Source organism: Macrobrachium nipponense, chromosome 45, assembly GCF_015104395.2.
Source record: "Macrobrachium nipponense isolate FS-2020 chromosome 45, ASM1510439v2, whole genome shotgun sequence".
Taxonomy (NCBI): domain Eukaryota; kingdom Metazoa; phylum Arthropoda; class Malacostraca; order Decapoda; family Palaemonidae; genus Macrobrachium; species Macrobrachium nipponense.
In genome coordinates, this window is record NC_061105.1 from 26,765,901 (window position 1) to 26,786,767 (window position 20,867).

Genomic DNA, 20,867 nt, shown 5'->3' on the forward strand with positions numbered 1-20,867 from the left:
TAAAAAAATAACACTTATGAGGCTAAGTTTAAACTAAGCTGCTACTTTCATGTTTTCTCTTCGCATATTTTAGTTTATATTGACCTAAACTTCCAACTACTCTAACTTGAGAATAAATCCTTTAAATTATTATTTTCATGATCGAGCAATGTGACTCCATGACGTCCTTGAAGGATTTTACAATATTGCTAATTGTCATCACCGTGTTTTAAAAGAACTTTCCAGAAGGCTGATACCTTTTCAGGATGAATATTAATGCCAGCGAAATTGACATATTATAATCACACAAAGCATGCAGTTAATATTTGGATTTCGCCAAAAGGAATTTAAAGGTTGCCGATTGGATTTATACGCTTATATGACTGAATTTTAAACTATTTTGCACGAGATAGCTTTATCTCAGACTATATTGTTGCAAGTGAAATTCCATAAATTTTCTCTTACTAACATCACCAAATGTAGATATGACCAAGGAGATTCTCGTTTACTGATACAATAACGATATTGTTTCAAAATGATGTGTTTAATTGGCAAATATTTAACTGATAAATGGCATATCAAAATAAAGCATGACATCCCATTTTGCAATTCTTTGATGTTATCAAAAAGATGGGAGATTATTTTCATTAGTTATATGTACCAGACTACGTGATACATTTTGTACATGAAGCTTACGTACAGCAATACACTGAGCTTATTTAGGCAGACCATTTGTGAAGGCGGGGAATACACTATAATTGAAGGTCAAGAGATTTAATTTAGAATAGCAATTATAAGATTCAGTCATTCCGCTTTTAAAAAGTTTGAATATTTTCTCGACATTTAAAAGAATATAGTTTTCTTCCTTGAGTAGTGCAATATTTTTATCTATTTATCTATACATTCATCTCTGTTTATTTCTCTAATAAACATCACTCACTTCTCTGGAACTCCAGACAGAAAGATCACTGCCAAGTTTCCACTATTCAAATATTCAATGAGAGAGAGAGAGAGAGAGAGAGAGAGAGAGAGAGAGAGAGAGAGAGAGAAAGCACGACTTTTCTCATAAAGAGTGTCTTTGAGTTTCCAACAATTCTTTACTGAGCAAGAGAAATATCAAAATTAATGACAAATTCTAGCATTTTTTCACCAAGTAAAAGATAAATTAGCAGTATACCTCGATCTTGTTAAATAACCATTGGGTTTACAAAGTACACAACCCCCTGAGTTAACCAAATACAACTTGACTAATAATACCCATGAGTTATCGAAGTCCCCTGAATTAACCAAGTACCTAGTATCCCATGGGTTAAACTAAGTATCCCTGAGTTATCCAAGTACCACTGAAATCAAGAGAGTTTCAATTGTGTGAATATATAATACTATAAGTATTATTAGAAACCCCAGAGTTAACTAAGTACGAACGAGTTTACCCGAGTAGCCAGAGGGTGAACCAAGGTACCCAGCTCTCTACGTTAACTAGATACCCCTTGAACTATCAAATTGTTCACGAGTTAATATAGTCTCCCATGAATTAATCAAGTACTCAACTCAGTCAGTTAGCTAGGTAACCAAAACGATAAGAAAGGTCTCACTGAACTGACCAATTACGCTGGAGGTTATCAAAACACAAACTAAGTTAACAAAGTACTCGGTGAGTTTTCACTAAATACTTACAATGGGATCGAACAGAATTCTTTTGACTATATCCCTTTTTTCAGTTATTATTCTCCTCTGTCGACCTCTAACTCAATATGTTCGTATTGCTGTTAATCATAAATATTCTTATCTTACCTTGACTTAATGCAATTAAGAAACAAAAGAAGAATTGTGTAAATATGTATGCATGTTGCCTAATGAAACCACTGTTAGCTTAATTAAACTTTATATAGTCGACACCTGCTTCACTTTTAACGGTATGTTTTACATACAAAAATTCGGAATGCAATTCACCCTTCCATATCACCTCATTTTGTATATCATAATTCAACCACTTAAAATTCTCAGTATTCAAGTCATGTTCTCATTCCCCTCTACCTTAGGTAAGATTTTTACTGAAAACAACCCAAATCATAACGAAGGTTACCATCTTGTCACTCGAATCACACAGCATCAGTATTGTATACGTACAAACAACATAAGCAATACAATCAATGTACATTATGGTCAGTGTAATGGTGTATAGACTGGAACAGAAGCAGTGTTGTTCAAAAGTGGTAATTATACAGGAAGGTGCTTACTGGAGGGTGTTTCTATTCAAACTAGCAATAATGAGAACTTCAGTGGCAATACAGACTTTACTAAACAGACCCTCTATTTCTTACATATTACCCAACAACAGCATAATATTAACAAGGACGTGCTTACTCCTTGATGGTCATTATGTAGTATGAAGAACTGTGTTTCTCTTGTTTTTGCTCTCTATTTTGTTCTCTGTTTGTAAATATTACAGTGTAAATTCTGACTTATGTGTACTTTAGTCAATAAAGGCTCTTGAACAGGGCGAGTGGAGGCCGAAACGGTAGAGCAACTTGAACAACTTGAATAACTTTCTAGTTCCTCATTGGTCGAGTGGGTTGCATACTCGCCTATCAATCTGGTAGCCTGAGTTTGTTCCCCCCCCACCCCCCCCCCCCCCCCCCCCCCCCCCCCCCCCCCCCCCCTTTACCCCCCCCCCCCCCCCTACCCCCCCCCCCCCCCCCCCCCCCCCCCCCCCCCCCCCCCCCCCCCCCCCCCCCCCCCCCCCCCCCCCCCCCCCCCCCCCCCCCACCCCCCCCCCCCCGCCGCCACTAAATGCGGAACCAGAAGAATTTATTTCTGGCGATTATAAATTCCTTTCTCTCGATATAATGTGGTTCGGATCCCACAATAAGCCGTAGGTCCCGTTGCTGAGCAACTAATTGGTGCCTGGCCACGTAAATGAAAATCTAATCCTTCGGGCCAGCCCCATGAGAGCTGTTTATCAGTTCAGTGGTCTGGTTAAACTTCGATATACTTAACTCTGAACAACTTACTTCTATTTCCCTGTGGAGCAAACCGCATATTCTAGCATCGTCATGAATCAGAAGAATAAAAGTGTGTGTGTGTGTGTGTGTATATATATATATATATATATATATATATATATATATATATATATATATATATATATATATATATATATATATATATGGAGAGATTCTTGTTTCTTTGATCGAGTCAAAGACCGACATGAGGGAATAATAACTGTAAAAAGGGCTTTAGTCAAAAGACTGGGGTTCGAGCCCAACGTTCAATAGTATACCATATATTTTGAGATTTTGATTATTTTTCTCCTGAGTTTGGTACAAGAGCGAAAATCATTTTTTTTTTTTTTTTTGCATAAGGGCCGACGGTTGGGCGACGAAATTTTCATAGTTAGTAAAAGGAAAAGGAAAAAAAAAAAAAACTGGATGGGGAACTGGATGGGGAAAAGAGGGGGACCTAAACTTGTGTGGGGTGATATGACCCTTGAAAAAAAGATAAATTAAACGGCTCGGGATATGCAATCTAGAAATATTCCACAGCCTGTCAGTAGAGGTTAGGGGAAGAAACATCAACCAAACAAAACGGAAGGAGGACTCTTCTTCTCGAGTTTCACGGCACCGTCACTGAAATAGTACTAGCCAAAGAGAAGGCTAAAATACCGAGTGCTGATAGACCCAGCTCTTTACTAAAGTAATCTGGCATCCTGTTCCTTTAGACCCAATTATTGGATTGTGCTAACATACATCAATAACAATTCTGGAGAATATAAGAGTCGGCTATTAAACTGGGTCATAACTTTTGGGTCAACTATAGTTAAATAACAACAGACCTAACTTTCATAATCTAATCATTCTTTCTCGAAAATTCACACATTTAACAGCTTTGATGATGTGTTCATTATGCAGTTCAGAAGATCTTCTAAGTCTAACAAATTTTAAACAAACCAAATTTAGGTTTACAATGTCAATTCAACACCCAGAATGCTAACAGTTCGTCAGGCTATGTAACACTGCCCACAGTTCTCTAAATCTACCAGAACTCTGAAACACCTTACATACATCTAGTAAGTATCCAGCGTGCATTGCTGATACCTTTGGAAATCTGAGAATGCAAATAAAAAAGTGCATTTGGATTGAGCACAATGAATACTGAATAAGATTTATAACAATACTTGCGGCACCTTCAAGCAGAACTACCTCCACAGAGTTTTTAGACATTGCTGAATTTATTAATCATAAAGTAATATGAGAAGAAAAAAATAATGATTCTCCTTCTAAGAGAAATAGGACCGTCTAGTCTGTATAATTCTCATGCACAAGCGTAGCACTGTTGAGAGAAAATACGAGCATTTGTCATGGTACAAAATCTAGTCACTAGACTTAAAAGACGTCATTCCTCTTTGCACAATGTATATATTTTGATTGATCTTCTAAGGCATGTCATAGCCAAAGAGAAGAAAGTCCAGTAGATAGGTCCGCAAGAACTGCAGCTTGTCTTGTGAGGTAAGACTACTTTCATATTTCTGAAGTTGCTGAGACGCGTGGAAGGCTCTGTCGGGTGGTGGAAACCGGTCTGCCAACTCCCCGGCACCCATCCAGTATAGTGTTTCGTTGGCGTCGTGTTGGAAGTTTTCGTATCTCCCAACGGCGTCGTACTGTTGATAGAGAAATGGGTTCGTTAGCTAAAGAATAGAAACGCCGACCTTCTATCGCTTTATCTAAACCAAAGGCCAAGATTCGAATCCTGGCCTAGGGAGATGTAATTATCAATTATAATTCCTCAGGTGTTTTGCGGATCCGGTATTTAGTGATATTTTTTTGGCACGATACGAGTGAGTATAAACAAAATCAAGTCTGTATAGATGACAAACATAAGATTTAATTTTCTAGACGTCCCACCTGTATTGCACAAGGAGCGCACAATTCCACTATGGGCCTCCAGTGCTCGTTTTGCTGGGCCATTGTCCAAGTCCCATTAGGAGGAGTTACCCACCGAATGAATTCCTGGAACGTTATATTGTGACCTCCAGTGACCTATAAAAAGAATAAATGGCAATCATGGGGTTCATGAATAAAGAGAAATGTTATAGACAAAACTCATAGGGATTTAACAGTGATGCGCTGTCGAGTTTTAGCAAAAAGGATGTTAAAAAAAAAAAAAGAAGTTTCAGCTGAAAAGGAATACAATGATCTTTAAATATGCAGATATTCTGGTTCCAGAGGGAGGATCATAAACTTTCTTTCTTTATGTATTTCCTTTTATCCTATGTGATTTCTTTAAAATGAGTACCATATTTTTTGGAAGCTTGAATTTCAAGCCAATTTTCCTTCCGGGTTTGTTCTATATGGATAGGAGTTATCTTCTGAATAATAAGGATATAATAGTAATAATAAGTCATCATCATTTACTAAATATATTTTCAAAAAGGAAATATACGATAATATACTTTGTGATTCTTTGTCAGGTCAAAAAAAGGCTAAAAACCTCACATTACTGCAATGCCATTACTGCAATGCCATTGCAACAAAGTTTTTCTTCATGGGTATCCGTGAGATTTAAAATCAAGAATGTAATTTATAACAGAATAAAAGTATAGCAGATATAATACTCATTCGATTGTTCTCTTCACGAAATCTGTAAGAATAGAAAGTACATTGTGATATTGCAAGACTAGAACTGAGACCCAAGTGGGAATGTAAATCTCGTGCCAGAGTTTTTATAAAAACTCGAGTGAAAAACTATTCAGGTTTTTAGGTAAAGTTTTCTTCCATTAAATCTTGTTTGGGAATTTATAGGAAAGAATTTTGCCTGTGATCGACAAGGTCTCAGTTATTGATATGGAACATACGTCAAGCATTCATGTATAATCACGTTTAAGCATGGAAGCATTGAATAATCTAGGAAGCCAGTAAAGATTTTCCTCAACGGTATACTATGAAGTTTTGAGGTACGCTTCCCGTGGTATAAAATAAGTCATTATATTTTCATGGTGCAAAGCAGCACTCTTAAACAAGGAATTATCAATTTCGTGTAGAACTGAAGCCTGTAAATAAAATAAAATGGTTATTGCTCTTTACATCATCAGCATTAAACAAAAAGGCTGTAACACTGCAACCGTAAAAGCAGAATGAATTCCCGGCTCTGTGGGCACTTGCAGCCCACAAAGAGGGCTAACAGAAAGTGAGAGTTGATTACTTTTCTTTGCAGGCAACTAAAATACGCCATTAATGCTTTTTACATATAGCTTCAGAGTACAGACAATCAAAACGTACAACCAGCCCACATAAGCTGATTTACTACAACCCACAAACAAAGAAAGCATGCCCATTTTATGAACAGCTGCTACACACAAACAAGAATGATTCCTGATACAACTCACAATTGCAACCACAAACAATGTATTTTAAGGGTTCTATTTATAGCTGCAATCCACAAACATTAAAAAATGACAGTCATGTTAATAGCTACAACCCACAAGAAAAACCCGATTTTGCTTACAGCTCCAACCTATCCAAGAAAGTGTACTCAAGATTTATATAAAAGATTCATATTAACTCTCTACTTTAACTCACTGAAGAATTACCATCCAACAAGGTGGGTACAGCCTATGCGGAGAAAGAGTATGACATGGTATGACTTTACCTTTCCTCGCATCATACTCTCGACCTCTTGTCCAACGTGTTTGTGGAAGTCAAAGTTACTTTCTTTATCTATGTGTTCCAGCTTGTCCCTGTAGGCAGAAATCAAGCGGTGGAGAGGATGGCGCGTGAATAAGAACTTCTTGTAGGTCGCCAAGAACTCGAGCCTTTCCCTCTCTGTGAATCATCAAGGTTTATCAGGAAGCGAAATTGCAAGAATTTACAAGCTATGTCTCTGTTCTTGAATACATGAACTACTGCAGACTCTAGATAATGAAAGAAGGAATGATTAGTCGTGAAGTGTTATTTTTAGTATGTCTATGATAATCACCAAGAAGAGATGAAAAATTCTTTTTAAAATTCACACTTATTATCAATCAAAGGTATTGATTTACTTCATGAAGCTGTAAATTGTGTTCAAGAAAAAACTTGGAAAACTATTTGTAATACCAAAAATATGAGAGTAAAAGAAAAGCTTGAAGTTTTCAATTAGCCAAAGTAGTGTTTCATTCTCATGACTTGTCGCAATAAGCAAGAACTCTTCCCAGTCAGTTCCAGCACCTTGACTCATTCATAACTATAAATAGAAAGTAATCGTGAATGACATCGTGTCTATTAAGTCTAAAGATTAGAAACTCTCAAGGGATTATTTATTGTCAATCATAGAATTCATCACCTTAATGGCACCCGTCGTGCAGTTCGTATATCAAAAATATTTTTTCTACTGTTCTTTAAATTTTAACCTTGTCTTCACATCCATCCACAAATTTCAGTGACTCTTCTTTTGCTTATCACCTACAAAGTTCAAAATGTTGTGGGAGTTTTTTTTTTTTTTTATCCTGACCAATGAATGTTTCTGGAACGCATTCGGATTGCTGATAACTTTACATTTATCTGCGGCATTAAAAGAATTATAAAACGTTATAAATTTCCAAACCACTCTCGGCAGCGCCGTAAATATCAGCCACTTCTCCAATAACAACATTTAAATCTGAATTCCGTAAGAGAATACTAATCATTTTAGAAGAAACCACAACAAATCTTTTGCACATTTTCATTTATCAGTAAATTTCATCAGCCTTGCAGACATAAGCTAAAAATTTCAGTATAATCTGATATAAAAACTTTTATTAATTCCTGCCAGTGACTTGGAATTTTAGCAAAGGAAGAAGCCTACTCATTCTTAAGCAGCTTATAGGAGCTCACCTACAAATTTGACGCTCGAGAGAGTCGGCAAGAATTTGCCGTGAACTTGACTCCTTGTTAAATCCATGATGTTTTCGTCCTCCTCCAGTAGGCCCGCTAACCAAAACCATATCCTTTTCCATGACGTGCAAGCCACCTGTCGGTAAAGAGAATTAATAAAAAAAAAATGACTCCACTGATAATTCACAGCTCAGAGACAATAAGTAATGTGATTTTGACATTTTGATGTAGAAGGGGTGGAAGTTATTGCAAGAGTCTAGTTTTTCCCTCTTCCAGCTAGAAGAGAGCAATGATTTAAAAAAAAATCCTTAAGTGGTTCTACCCTAATCTTTTCTACAGCGGTTAATTTCTGTCTTCCCTTGCTTCTTCTAGCCTATATATAGCTTTACCAGGGTGATCAGGTCAGTTCTGTCTCACCCTGAAACGGACTCATTTTAGCCAAGCTTTCATTGGATTTCTCAAAGGTCTCACTCGACAAAGGTCTCATTTGGCGATAAATGTTCCATAATGTAAATCAAATTTAATACTTTATGGCACATACACTGTGAGGGACACGGTTATCTATGTCAGCTTCACTACTGCAAGAAAATGGATTTGACGTCTCGGGTAAAGAAGAACTTGACTTGATCTATGAAACAGACGAAAGCGAAGAATTCCATTTTCTGAGAGTGAATGGTATAATACAATGTTCAGATCAGTTGACCCTGTAGTTCTCAATGTCCACATAATATATCAGCCTCTCTTCTAACCACTTTCAGGTTTTGAAAACTACACGTCACAAAGTCAAATTAACTTCCAGGGATACCTCAAGAATTGGCCTTGGTCTTAAGTATCCGCAAATATGATAGTTATGCACAATCATCGAGTGCGAATGTTTCACGGATTAGTTTCGTACGTATAAAGCTGTATAAACAATATTATATTTCATTCTTGAGGTATGATGCAAGATCCTACTTCTGACGTATAAGAATTAAGCATAAATCCACGTAATTCTCCTATGTACATAAAAAGACATATACATCTAAACAGCTAGCATTAAGAGATAGACTGTTCGCTCTCCTAATAATTTTGATTCGTTACTATAAAGCTGAATAAAATACAGGATATTAGGAAAACCCTTTAGAGACCTGAAAGATGAAGAATGAACTACGGATGTTCTTTTGTAAAATTGACAATTTATCGAATTTAATTGTCACCTTCCATTTTCTATTGAGAAAAATGTCCCGTTCCCTTTGCAAATGAAAGATGAAGCATTATTGAGAGACGCAACCCCTCACTTATAAAAAACTGGGAAATAAAGAAAGTGCCCTTTTATACTTTCCAAATCTTTTCCTTCTTCGGTGCTTGCAGAGTTCGCTTCTTCTTATAAAGAATTTGTTTTCTCCTCAGAAAGTTAGCTAGTTATATTTTCCTTCTGAGTGTGTGTGTGTGTGTGTGTGTGTGTGTGTGTGTGTGTGTGGACAGGAGTAAGACATATATCGAACGTTCTCTTTCTCTCTCCCTCGCTCAAACACATAGTCGTCCCTTTCAGTGACAAACCTTTTTCAGATACCTTGCTGGTCACAGTCTCCCTACGAGTAAGAAGAAGCAACGATTGCATACCTTTGGTACGAAGCACATCAGAACCTTGTGGCGCGTGTCTACCAGTATGTGTTTCCTCACAACGGCGTCTACGGTCTGATTGAGGTTCAGACCTTGGCAAGCTCTCACCAGGTGGTTCACTCTGATCTTCTGGATCTGCTCCCAGGTCATGTTGCCGTTCTGAGTATACTGTTCCGAATAGAAAGAGAATAGTGGAGCGTTTAAAGAACTGAAATACCTTTTTAGATGAAAGGAGAAATTGATGGGGAACTTTAGAATGTAAATAAAAGTGTTTTTAAAATAGAAATGCTATTTAAATGGAATTATAAATTCATGGAGGTTTTCAAAATAGCAAAATACTTTTTTTGGAAGAAGGAGAAAACCTTTGGCATTTGCTGATTGAAAATATAGTTTAGACTAGCCTAAAACGCTGGTAAGTTTTCTCATGAAGCAAAATGTTTTTAGAATAGGAATAATATTCAAAATGAAAATTAAAATTCCTGTTGACTTGCAGAATGAAAATATTGCTTTGGATGGAAGTAGCAATAATTGGGATCCTTTCAGAATGGATTGGAAGGTGCTTTTATAATGGAAATCCTTTTTCCAATAGCAAGAGAAATTGGTGGCGGTTTTCAGAATGAAAAAGTTCTCAAGATTGGAAATGAAGGGTTGGAGTCATTTTCTGGAAGGATATACTGCTTTAATTAGAATAAAAAATTAGGAAATGAATCTCGGGGTGAAAAAAACAGGTGAGGAATACCGTTTGAAGATAATGTAATCCGTGGTCAGTTTAGTTTTGTGAGTTTTTTTCAGAATTTAAGATTAATTTCTTTAAATAGAAACAGAATTTTCCTAATTCATTTGATGTTCCTCATTGAAAGTCTAATAATTTTTTTAAAGCACGTTTTAGTGAAGTTAATGATTTTTTTAGAATTATTAGTGATATTTAAAGAAGTAAGACATTCTTTTTAAGAAAATGGCAGTCAGCCTTCTAAAGAACGAATTTTTGTGATTTATCTGATAAAAAAAATATTCCGTTGTCTTTACAGTAAAAATATTGGTATTATTTCGATAATAAAAATCTTTATTGGAGCTGCTCAGAGAAGAGAAAAAAGACCAGTTATTCGATCAAGAAAACCCTTCAGTTAATGGAGAATTTTGTCGCATGATTTTTTTTACAAACCCACTGCTCTCTCTCTCTCTCTCTCTCTCTCTCACTCTCTCTCTCTCTCTCACCTGTGACGTTTCAGAGTTGTCCCCGAAGAAATCTCCAAGCAGCCATTGGAAGATAGGTAGTCTGTACTGATCGGATCCTGGAAAATATATTATGAAATAATTATAATTAATTTCAATGTGCTTCTGAGTATCGCGACTTTATGTTTTGCTAAGACAGTTGTTCAGTCCTGTCCTGTCCTGCCGACCACCATTTGCCAAGATATTAAATGTATTTAAGTTATTGATGAATATTAGTGTCATCTGGGTTCCAAGAAAAAGAATGTAGCCTAGTAACTTCTTCCCCTAGAAATATTCCAAAATCATGAAGAATGATGTTCCAGCACCAGGTGGTCATGGGGCACACACACAAATATATATGTGTGTATATATATAATATATATAATATATATATATAATTATATATATATATATATATAAGTATAGATTAGTAATGATTATATATATGTATATATATATAATAATATATATAATATATAATATATTATATATATATATAATATGTCTATCACATTACCGTTGATTCATATAACTGTATCGAACTACAAATGTCCTTTAATATCTAATTCGCTCTACCTCAGATTCATATATTTTCATATATGCTTATCCGAAGGGGAATTTTTTTCTCGATAATAGACTTGCCTGGACCAGGGCGTGAACCTGGACGTTCCTGGATTTGAAAGATCCACGGGTTCGCGCCCTGGTCCAGGCAAGTCTATTATCGCTTAATAAATTCCCCTCGGTTAAGCATATATGAAAATATATTAATTCCGAGGTAGAGCGAATTAGATATTAAAGGACATTTGTAGTTCGATATATATATATATATATATATATATATATATATATATATATATATATATATATATATATATATATATATATATATATATATATATATATATATATATATAACTGTTACGAGAATGCGTGACTCTTCGCTTGTGATGTATGTTACGAATATTGTGATTCAGCGATCCTCCAGGTGTCTTTAACATTGATTCGGCAAATAGCTGTTCTGCGTAAATTCATCTTTTGTTCGTCCGCTTGGAAACCGGGGAAATTCTGTTCACATGAGATCTAAAGTGAGATTCAGCCATGTTCGATTGTTGCCCTGAACCGAACCGGGCTCAGTGTCACGTGACGTGATGGAATTCCCATCGTCGGACCATGGAACTTTTAATTCCGGTTGAAATCGGATTCGAAGGTGTGAAACGGAAATATACGTGCAAAAGTTTGTTACTTTATGCTTGGTTTGGGTGCATAGAGTTTTGTGATAGGTTCCTCACTCCGGGACAGACTACGATAGCACTCGGTCAAACGTTAGGACATCTCGGAAATTGGAAATCCCCAAAGATGAGAGTGGGTAGCCTTTGGAAAATTACTAACTTTTATGAACATTCCTTTGCAGACTGAATTATGCTTTTCTATCATTGGTCACCATTTTATTTCATATGATTTCTATTGCCATTCCTGTTTTATTGATATTGGGATATTTTCTTTCCCCACAGATATGTTTCTGTGGACATGTAATCATTGAGAGAAATGCTCCAATGCAACGAACATTTAAAATGGCTTGTGGAAGTGGTCATGTAGTTGGAATTGACAGAGACACTCAGACTTATGTGTAATAGACTTATGGCAGTAAAGGTGAAATAATTAGTGACGATGGCTGGTAAGGAATGCTTGATTTCCATTTTCTATTCTATTTGAAGTAAGTGTTCATAACTCGTTTCTTGTTTCTTGCAATTTGACCAGTATCACGTTAGATTTCCCAAATAAATTTGATTTTTGTAGCTCAGGATTTAATTTAAATGGCTTAGTTAATAGAAAAAGAGGAGAGAGAGAGAGAGAGATAGAAAAGAGAGAGAGAGAGAGAGAGAGAGAGAGAGAGAGAGAGAGAGAGAGAGAGAGAGAGATTCTTCTTCGCTAGACTCCGCTTTGCCAACAACGACTTCAGGTGAGCGTTGTTTTCTTTCAAAACAATTAATATATATATATATATATATATATATATATATATATATATATATATATATATATGTATATATATATATATATATATATATATATATATATATATATATATATATATATGTATATATATATAATATATAAAATTTGTGTGTGTGTGTGTGTGTGTGTTCCATATACACTTGACAACTGGGCAAATGAACACTGGGGTTATGACATCACTGCCACCAAAAAGGGTTGGCTGGGTGTGGATGGGGGGGATATGTAAAAATGACAAAAGCGACACATATTAGTGTCCAATCTATAGTTTTCGAGGTTCCTGAGATGAATAGTGACTCTCCCAATACCTTTTAAGTCCAAGTTTACCCCCAATAAGAGGCGGGGTGGAAAGGGGGTGACATAAAAATAACCGAAAACAACAGATATTAGTGTCTAATTCACAGTTTTCGAGGTCGGTGAGATGAATTTCGTTACACTTTCCATACCCTTCAAGTCCAAGTTCAACCATTATAGGAAGGGGGGGAGGGTTGAGGAGAGGGTGACTTATATAAATAATTGAAAACAACATATATTAGTGTCTAATTCATAGTTTTCGATGTTGCTGAGATGAATAGTGGACACTCCCAAAGCACTTTAAGTCTAAGTTCAGTTCCAGTGGGAAGGAGGCTGAGAAGCAATTACCTTAAGAGGAATGAGAGAGAGCGAGAGAGCGAGAGAGAGAGAGAGCGAGAGAGAGATAGAGTTTATCAGTCATAATTGGAGTTTTTCCAGGCAGCACCAGGTTGGTCAGCTGGTACACACACACACACACACACACACACACCACACACATATATATATATCTAGTATATAATATATACTATAATATATATCTATAAATAATATATATATAGTATATATACATATATTTTCACATACCTGCCTTTAACACAGATATACTTTTAGAATCTTATATTTATGATAAAAGTAAATATTTAAGATATTTAAGCAAATAAGCTTTTCAGTCACTTTAGCCCCATCTATTGTTCGTGCACGAAGTCAGTTATGACACCCATGGAGTTTGTACATTTTTTTGCATTACCATGTCCATGGTGAGAGGAAGAGAGAGAGAGACAAAGGATGAACGGGGGAGACGAAGAAAAACCAGAGGAGGAGACAGGCACAAGGATTGTGTGAGTTCTGAGGGATCGTCTGCCATCAACTTTTGAGTATTTTCCGAATGAAGATGCTCGTGGAATGTTGGATGGAAGGCTGTAGCACTTCAGCACATTGGCGAGGAATTCCATGCTCTACAAGTCTTGGCATGGACTCAGCACACATTTATGGCCAATCAATGTTTTGCTCTATGGTAAGGGCATAATTGTGTTAATTTCTTGGACCGTCAGGTGTTGCAGAGGGAAGTTGCACGTCGGGCCAGATGTTTGATGTTCTCCCCAGCAGCTACGATAATCGATGTGTGATATGCTATGTCTCCCTGATAAAGGTGCTAATTCTATCCATAGTTATAAGGCTGGTCAGGTACTGTGACTGACATTAATGTCCCTGAATTTTTGGGTAGGTTGGATTGGGAAACTAAGATTGGTGATTCGAGCAAGGGTCAGTTGGAAGCAATTGGAGAATACTTGAAGTTAGTGGTATCCCCTAGTACAAAGAAAGGAAATGTGTTGCTTCAGGTAGTGAATGCTATAAAGGTCAGGGTTGGAAGCCATGGGGCAAGTGAGGCTCAGTTGATGAAAGATAAGTTAGAATTAGAAAGATTGGCTGTGGAAAGGTTGAAGTTGCAGGTGCAGATGGTAGAGATAGAAGTAGAAAATACAGAGAGAGAGAGAGAGATGGCATTAGAGAGGGCCAAGTTGGCACAAGAGAGGGAATTAGAAATCGCTAAGATGGAACATGAATTGCAGGTTCTTAGATTTAGAGGAGCACCGGAAGTTAACTTTAATATTAGGTCATGCAATTAACTTAGTGCCAGTGTTCAATGAAGCTAATGTTGCAGAGTTCTTTTCTGCTTTTGAAATGTTAGCCAAAAAATTGGATTGGCCTGAGACAATGTGGAGTACCTTAATTCAGTGTAGATTGGTTGGTAAAGCACAGAAAGTGAGTGTGGCTTTGAGTGAAGATGTAAGTTCGAATTATGTTAGGGTAAAAGAGGTTGTGTTGAAGGCATATGAGCTTGTACTGGAAGCATACTGTCAGAGGTTTCGTGATTTATGAAAGTTGCCTACTCAAACTCGTACAATTTTCGCGGTGTAAGGAATTAACATTGGATGAATATGTAAAGTCAAAAGTGGCTAATAGAGTTAAACCTTACTGAAGAGTTTAAGAATAATGTGGGTAAAGAGTTGAAGATGCATTTAGACGATCTAAAGATAGATACTGTGAGAGGCATGCCAGTAGCTGCAGATGAATATGCACTTTCACACAAGGTCGTGTATAGGTTTGCTGAGTAGCAAACCAAGTGGGGCAGGGACAGGGGTTATGAAAGATCCCCAGAGAAAGGAGGAGTTAAGTCCTCTGAGTCTAGCTGTCCAGTGAAGAGAGTTCTGTCTCCTCTAAAGGCAAATGAAAGGGACTTGGTTTATTTCTTCTGAAAGAAGAAAGGACATTAATTATAAATTCAGTGTTTTCTGCCTGGAAGAGGCAGGGAGGTTTAAAGAAGCCAGTAGGTCTGCTTGGAAAGAAGTCTGGGCATGTTTCCTGTGATCTAAGTAACTTTGAAAGGTATGTCTCAAGGGGTGAGGTGTTCACCAAGGACCTGGAGAGTTCTGGGAGACAGATTAATGTGTTACGAGATACAGGGGCTGCCCAGTCACTTATTTTGAGATTTGCATTGCCTGATAATTTTGAAGAGGAATTGCTGGATTATGTGTTGTTGGGTGGATTCCCAAATATGGTAGTAGCATGTCCTATAGGTAAGTTTTGGTTAAATTCTGATTGGGTCAAGGGCCCGGTGAAGCTGGCAATTGCAGATGAGTTACCAGTGAATGCCATACAGGTCATAATTGCCAATGATGCTGAGGCAGATTCATTTAGTAACTACCCAGTGGTACAACGCAAAGTTGTGGCTCATAATGGTTGTGACTCATTCTACAGCCCAATCATCAAGGATTGATGATGAGGATTTGGATTTGGATAAGCTTTAAGGGTTAGTCCGGTATCTGAATGGAATGATACTGTGGGATGGGATCATGAGTCATTGAGCGCTGCTCAAAAGGAGGGATTTAAAGGAGAAGTAGGAGAGGTGAACTTGGATTTGACAAAACCCAAGTTCAAATGGGAAAAGGGCATCCTGCATGAATTAAGTCTCTCCGGAAAAGCCTTGAACGAAATGAGTGAAGTAAGAAAGCAAGTGGTGATTCCTCTAAGATATAGGGACAAAATCTTGTGGTTTGCTCATGATGATATATTTGTGGGGTCATTTTGGAATTAACAAAACTTTTAGGACGGCTTCTGAAAATTTCTTTTGGCCAGAAATGAAGGCAGATGTGAAGAGGTATGTTAATTCCTCTAGGTACCCTGAGGCAATACCCTTAAGATGTATTCATAGTAGAAAGGTAAAAGAAGCACTTATTGGGTTCTTTACTAGGTTTGGATAGACAAAATCAGTTCAGGCAGACTGTGTGAATAATTTTAAGAGTAGGGAGTTTGCTAAACAAGTGAAAGACTTGAAAATTCTTCATTTAACCTCTGCACAGAAACATTCCTGAAAGTCAGGGCCAGATAGAAAGATTTCACCAAGTTCTAAAGACCATGTTAAAGAAATGTTGTGGGGAAGATGCGAGGAATTGTGATAATGAAATACCTTATCTATTGTTTGCATTCAGACCTGTACCAAGTGATGTAACAGGTTTTTGTCTGTTTGATCTGGTGTTTGGACAGAAGGTAGGGGTCCATTGGACATTATTAAGGAAAGTTGGGAAAAGAACAGCCCTGAAATTGACCTGTTAGAATTTCTGAGAGTCAAGGGAGAAATTATGTGCAGCTTGAAGATTTGCCAAGGAAAACTTAGAGAGAGGACAAAGTAAAATGAAGAAGAATTTTGAAAAGAGGACTAAAGTAAGGGACTTTAAAGAAGGAGAAAGTGTCTTAGTTTTGTTGCCAAATCCTGGTAGTCCTCTAGGAGCTAAGTTTTCAGGACCATGGAAAATAGCTAAGAAAGTAAGTAGTTTAAATTATCTTGTTGAAACTCCCAACAAACAACAAAAATACCAATTATGCCATGTTAATATGATAAAGCCTTATCTTGAAAGAGAGAGAGTAATGCAGAAACCTATGTTGTTGTTAGAAAAGGTAGGAGCAGAGAAAGGTACCTTGGACTTTCATGGTGAGTGGCCCAAAAGTAATAAGGAAATTGTAATAAAATTACCTAGTCTGTTGCCTCATTTGGATGAAGATCAAAAGATATCTATTGTGGAGTTGGTAGAACTATTCAAAGACACCCCAGGTTTTACCAAAGTGATATAGCATGATGTAAAAGTCAGAACAGCAAAAACAGCTCCTTATAGAACTAATCCTTCAATAAGGGAAATAATAAGGACAGAGGTAGAGTATATGTTGGATCACAATCTGATAGAGAGTAGTCGCAGCCCCTGGAGTTCACCAGTAGTGTTGGTGAAGAAGGAGAATGGTGAGTATCGCACGTGTATTGACTACCGTAGAGTTAATGCAGTAACATAGACGGATAGTTTTCCTTCACCTCAGGCGGAGGTCTGCATTAATGACATAGGTGAAGCAAGGTTTATCAGCAAGTTTGATCTATTAGAAAGGATACTGGCAAGTTCCATTTACATCCAGGGCCAAGGACATTTCAGCATTTGTGACTAATGAGGGATTGTTTGCCTGTAATGTAATGCCTTTTGGCATGAAAAATGCCTCTGCTACAATCCAGAGATTAATGAACTGCCTAGTAGTTTCTCTTGAAGGTATTGTAGTATACATTGATGACATTGTGGTTTACAGTGATGACTGGCACACTCATATTCAGAGGATAAGAAATTTGGTTGAAGTGCTTAGTCAAGCAGGGCTAGTCATTAATCTAAGAAAATGTGAAATTGGAAAAGCTAAAGTGTTGTATTTAGGCCACGAGATAGGTCATGGAAAGATAGCTCCTAAGGATGCAAATGTCAAAGCTATTCTAGAGTTGTGTGTGTCGTATGACAAGAGAGCTGATCATCGTTTTCTTGTCATGGTAGGCCACTGTCGCAACCCTCTCACTAATCTATTGATGTCAGAAGGCATTTGATCAGTTAAAAGGAGTTTTGAGATACTTTCCTGTCTTAAGAGCCCCTGATTTCCAGCTGGCAGTTGATGATAGTGATTTTGGTATAGATGTTGTACTATCTCAAGTTGAAGAGCAGATAGAGTATCCCGTTACCTTCTTTTCTAAGAAACTTACAGATGCACAGCATAAGTACTCCACAGTAAAGAAGAAGAATCTGAGTTTGATTTCAGCCTTAGAATATTTTGAGATATATTTAACAAACGTTCTTACACTTGTGGTGGTAAAGACTGACCACAACCCTTTGGTATTTTTTAACTGCTTTAAAAACAAGAACCAGCGGCTGTTGAGGTGGAGCCTGATATTGCAGGAATGGGACTTAAACATCCAACGTATGCCAGGAAAGGACAATGCTGTACTAGACATTCTGTCCCATTATGGTCACTTTCCAGCACTTTAGTAATACTAATGCAATGTTTTTTCCCTCAGGGGATTCCCTAATTAATTTAGGGTTTTGTCTTGATTTACATATTTCCTTAATGAATATTTTTCATTAGTACAAGTACTTAGAGTCATAAAATCTTTGATATTTGGTTTAGTTTGCTTTGTTTTGCAATATATTTTCTAACTTTCATTTTTGTTGCTCAAAAATCTTTTTAAGGATAAAATATTTTAGTTGGCATAGCTTTTTTGCAGTCATCATCGTAAAAGAAACAAACAAATTAGAAGTTAAACTAATTTGTCACATGCCTGCCTTTACCATAGATATACATTAAGAATCTTAAATTTACAATAAAAATAAATATTGAAGCTATTTAAGCAAATAAGCTTTCCAGTCACTTTAACGCCATCTATTGTACATGCGCATAGTCAGTTATGTCACCCATGGAATTTGTTCTTTTTGTTTTTTTTGGGGCATTTCCATGTCCATGGTGAGGGGAAGAGAGAGAGAGACGAAGGATGAATTGGGGAGACGAAGAAAAACCAGAGGAGGAAATGGATACAAGGATTTTGCAAGTTCCAAGGGATTGTCTGACATCAACTCTTGAGTATTTTCCGAATGAAAATATTTTTCTCCCAGGTGCTCGCAGAATGTTGAATGGAAAGCTGTAGCACTTTAGCACATTGGCGAGGAACTCCGCAATCTAAAGTCTCAGCATGGACTCATTGTAGCCATATCATAATTGCAGATGTTATATGGCTTTCCATTGTTTTGCTCTATGATAAGGGCATAATTGTGCTAATTTCTTGGACCATCGGATGTTGCAGAAGGAGGTTGCACGTCGGGCCAGATGTCTGATGTTCTCCCAAGCTGCTACGATAATTGATGTGCGATATGCTATTTCTCTCTAGTAAATGAGCTAATTATATCCATAGTTATAAAGCTGGTTAGCTTCTTTATGTACCAAGTTTATATTATATAATTATCATCTGTCAGCGAGGGTTATGATGCAAGACCTGTAGTTTTCCCACAGAAATATGTACTAGTGAGATGTGCCTGTGGAACTATTTGAGCCTCTTGTGTTGAAATTGTAATGTGGGTGGTTGTGTCAATCTTCAGACTGGAAATCTTAAATATGTGTTATTTTTATACTTTGTTAATGTAATGTTAGATTTGATTATGAGTCTTTGTTTCAAACCCTTCCTGCTTTTGATAATCTAATAAAGTCCATGTCTGGTTCTAGTGGACTATTATAAAGAACCCTTTTCGTTACAATATATATATATATATATATATATATATATATATATATATATATATATATATATATATATATATATATATATATATATATATACATTACTACAAGTGTCCTTCTGACACTTGTTTTTTTCTTTTTTTTATTACAAATGATGAGGGAAAATTTTGAAACGAGGGAAAATAAAAAAAACATAAGGGATATAAAAAGAAATAAGGTAACTGCTTCAAGTAAAACTTAGGGTAAAGCAAAACATTGTTGTTGTGATGTTTTTGAGGTCCATGCAATATTTTTGACTTGGCTTTTGTTCTATTGTTTCCTTAATAATGTCTCGAAGAGAAAAACATAAATTTCTTTTATTGTCCTGTCAAAAGTGATCTTAAGCCCTAACGACCTAAGATTTGAAGAGAAGCAGAATGCCTAAGGGATTACCGTCCCTTCCGCCATTGTGTTTTGGTCCCTAACTAATTTCACAAGACGAGAGTTGTTGAAAGGGATCAACCCCTTAGTTCGTTAGATTTCACACCCTCTCATGTGTAGTCCTTCTGACCTGACCTCTCACCCTGGCCTTGTTTATTGCGGTGTCCTGCACCTGCAACTCTGGCCTCTCACACCTGCATCTCCGCCTACTGACCCAACTCTCTCGATCCAATTTAACACCTCATTACATCCTTTCTTGCCATACCCTTCTCTGCTGGTGTTCTATGACCTTTCCAGGTACCTGCAAGCAGCAGAGATGAAAGGACCGAAGGAGATCGTCACAGTTTTCACAGATGTCAGAAGTGACACTTCTGGTAACTCCCAAAAACCGGTTATAAATATGGGCTGGCATGGCCCATCAAAATTGTATTTTACCCTAGCCTGTACCCGTGGCGTTATGCCCTAACGAAGCTATGTCATGACTGAGTGCGACGACCTGGTAAGCCGATCCAGAATACTTAAGTCTTGGTTATGAATTATGGCTAGCTTCCTAATCTACTACTCCGTCTGGAAGCTAGACTCTGTCCTGAAATCCGACCCGACATCCCACTTAAAGCTGTCATACCCTGAAGTACCTGGGCACTTTCTGATGAAGGGCACTCTTTCTGTTATTCCCTAGTGAAGAAACTGCACGCGATCGAAGTCCTTCCGCTGACATCCTGGCTTTATCTACGTATGTTTCATCCATGGACGATATAAGTTTATGCCGCCTCCCACCTCAAATACCTGTTGCACTCAGGTATTTGTAGTTTTGGAGACTGCATCAAACCTACCTCGTCCTCAGTAGCGTTGTAGTGCTTTTGCCCGGCGGGGTGGGCTAAGGCTTCACTGCCAGTCCTGGAATTGAAGATG

General features: G+C 37.2%; 1 protein-coding gene across 1 annotated transcript in view; it reads right to left on the reverse strand.

Moving 5' to 3' along the window:
• Positions 1-3,155: 3,155 nt before the first annotated feature.
• LOC135214454 (carbohydrate sulfotransferase 11-like) overlaps positions 3,156-20,867 on the reverse strand; it is a 49,338-nt gene continuing 31,626 nt past the window's right edge. The window contains exons 3-8 of the mRNA XM_064248754.1: positions 10,647-10,723; positions 9,432-9,599; positions 7,830-7,965; positions 6,628-6,800; positions 4,884-5,018; positions 3,156-4,639 (exon numbers count right to left, since the gene is read on the reverse strand). Coding sequence (XP_064104824.1) covers positions 4,415-4,639; positions 4,884-5,018; positions 6,628-6,800; positions 7,830-7,965; positions 9,432-9,599; positions 10,647-10,723 — 914 coding nt within the window. The 3' untranslated portion in view covers positions 3,156-4,414. The remainder of the gene's footprint in view (positions 4,640-4,883; positions 5,019-6,627; positions 6,801-7,829; positions 7,966-9,431; positions 9,600-10,646; positions 10,724-20,867) is intronic.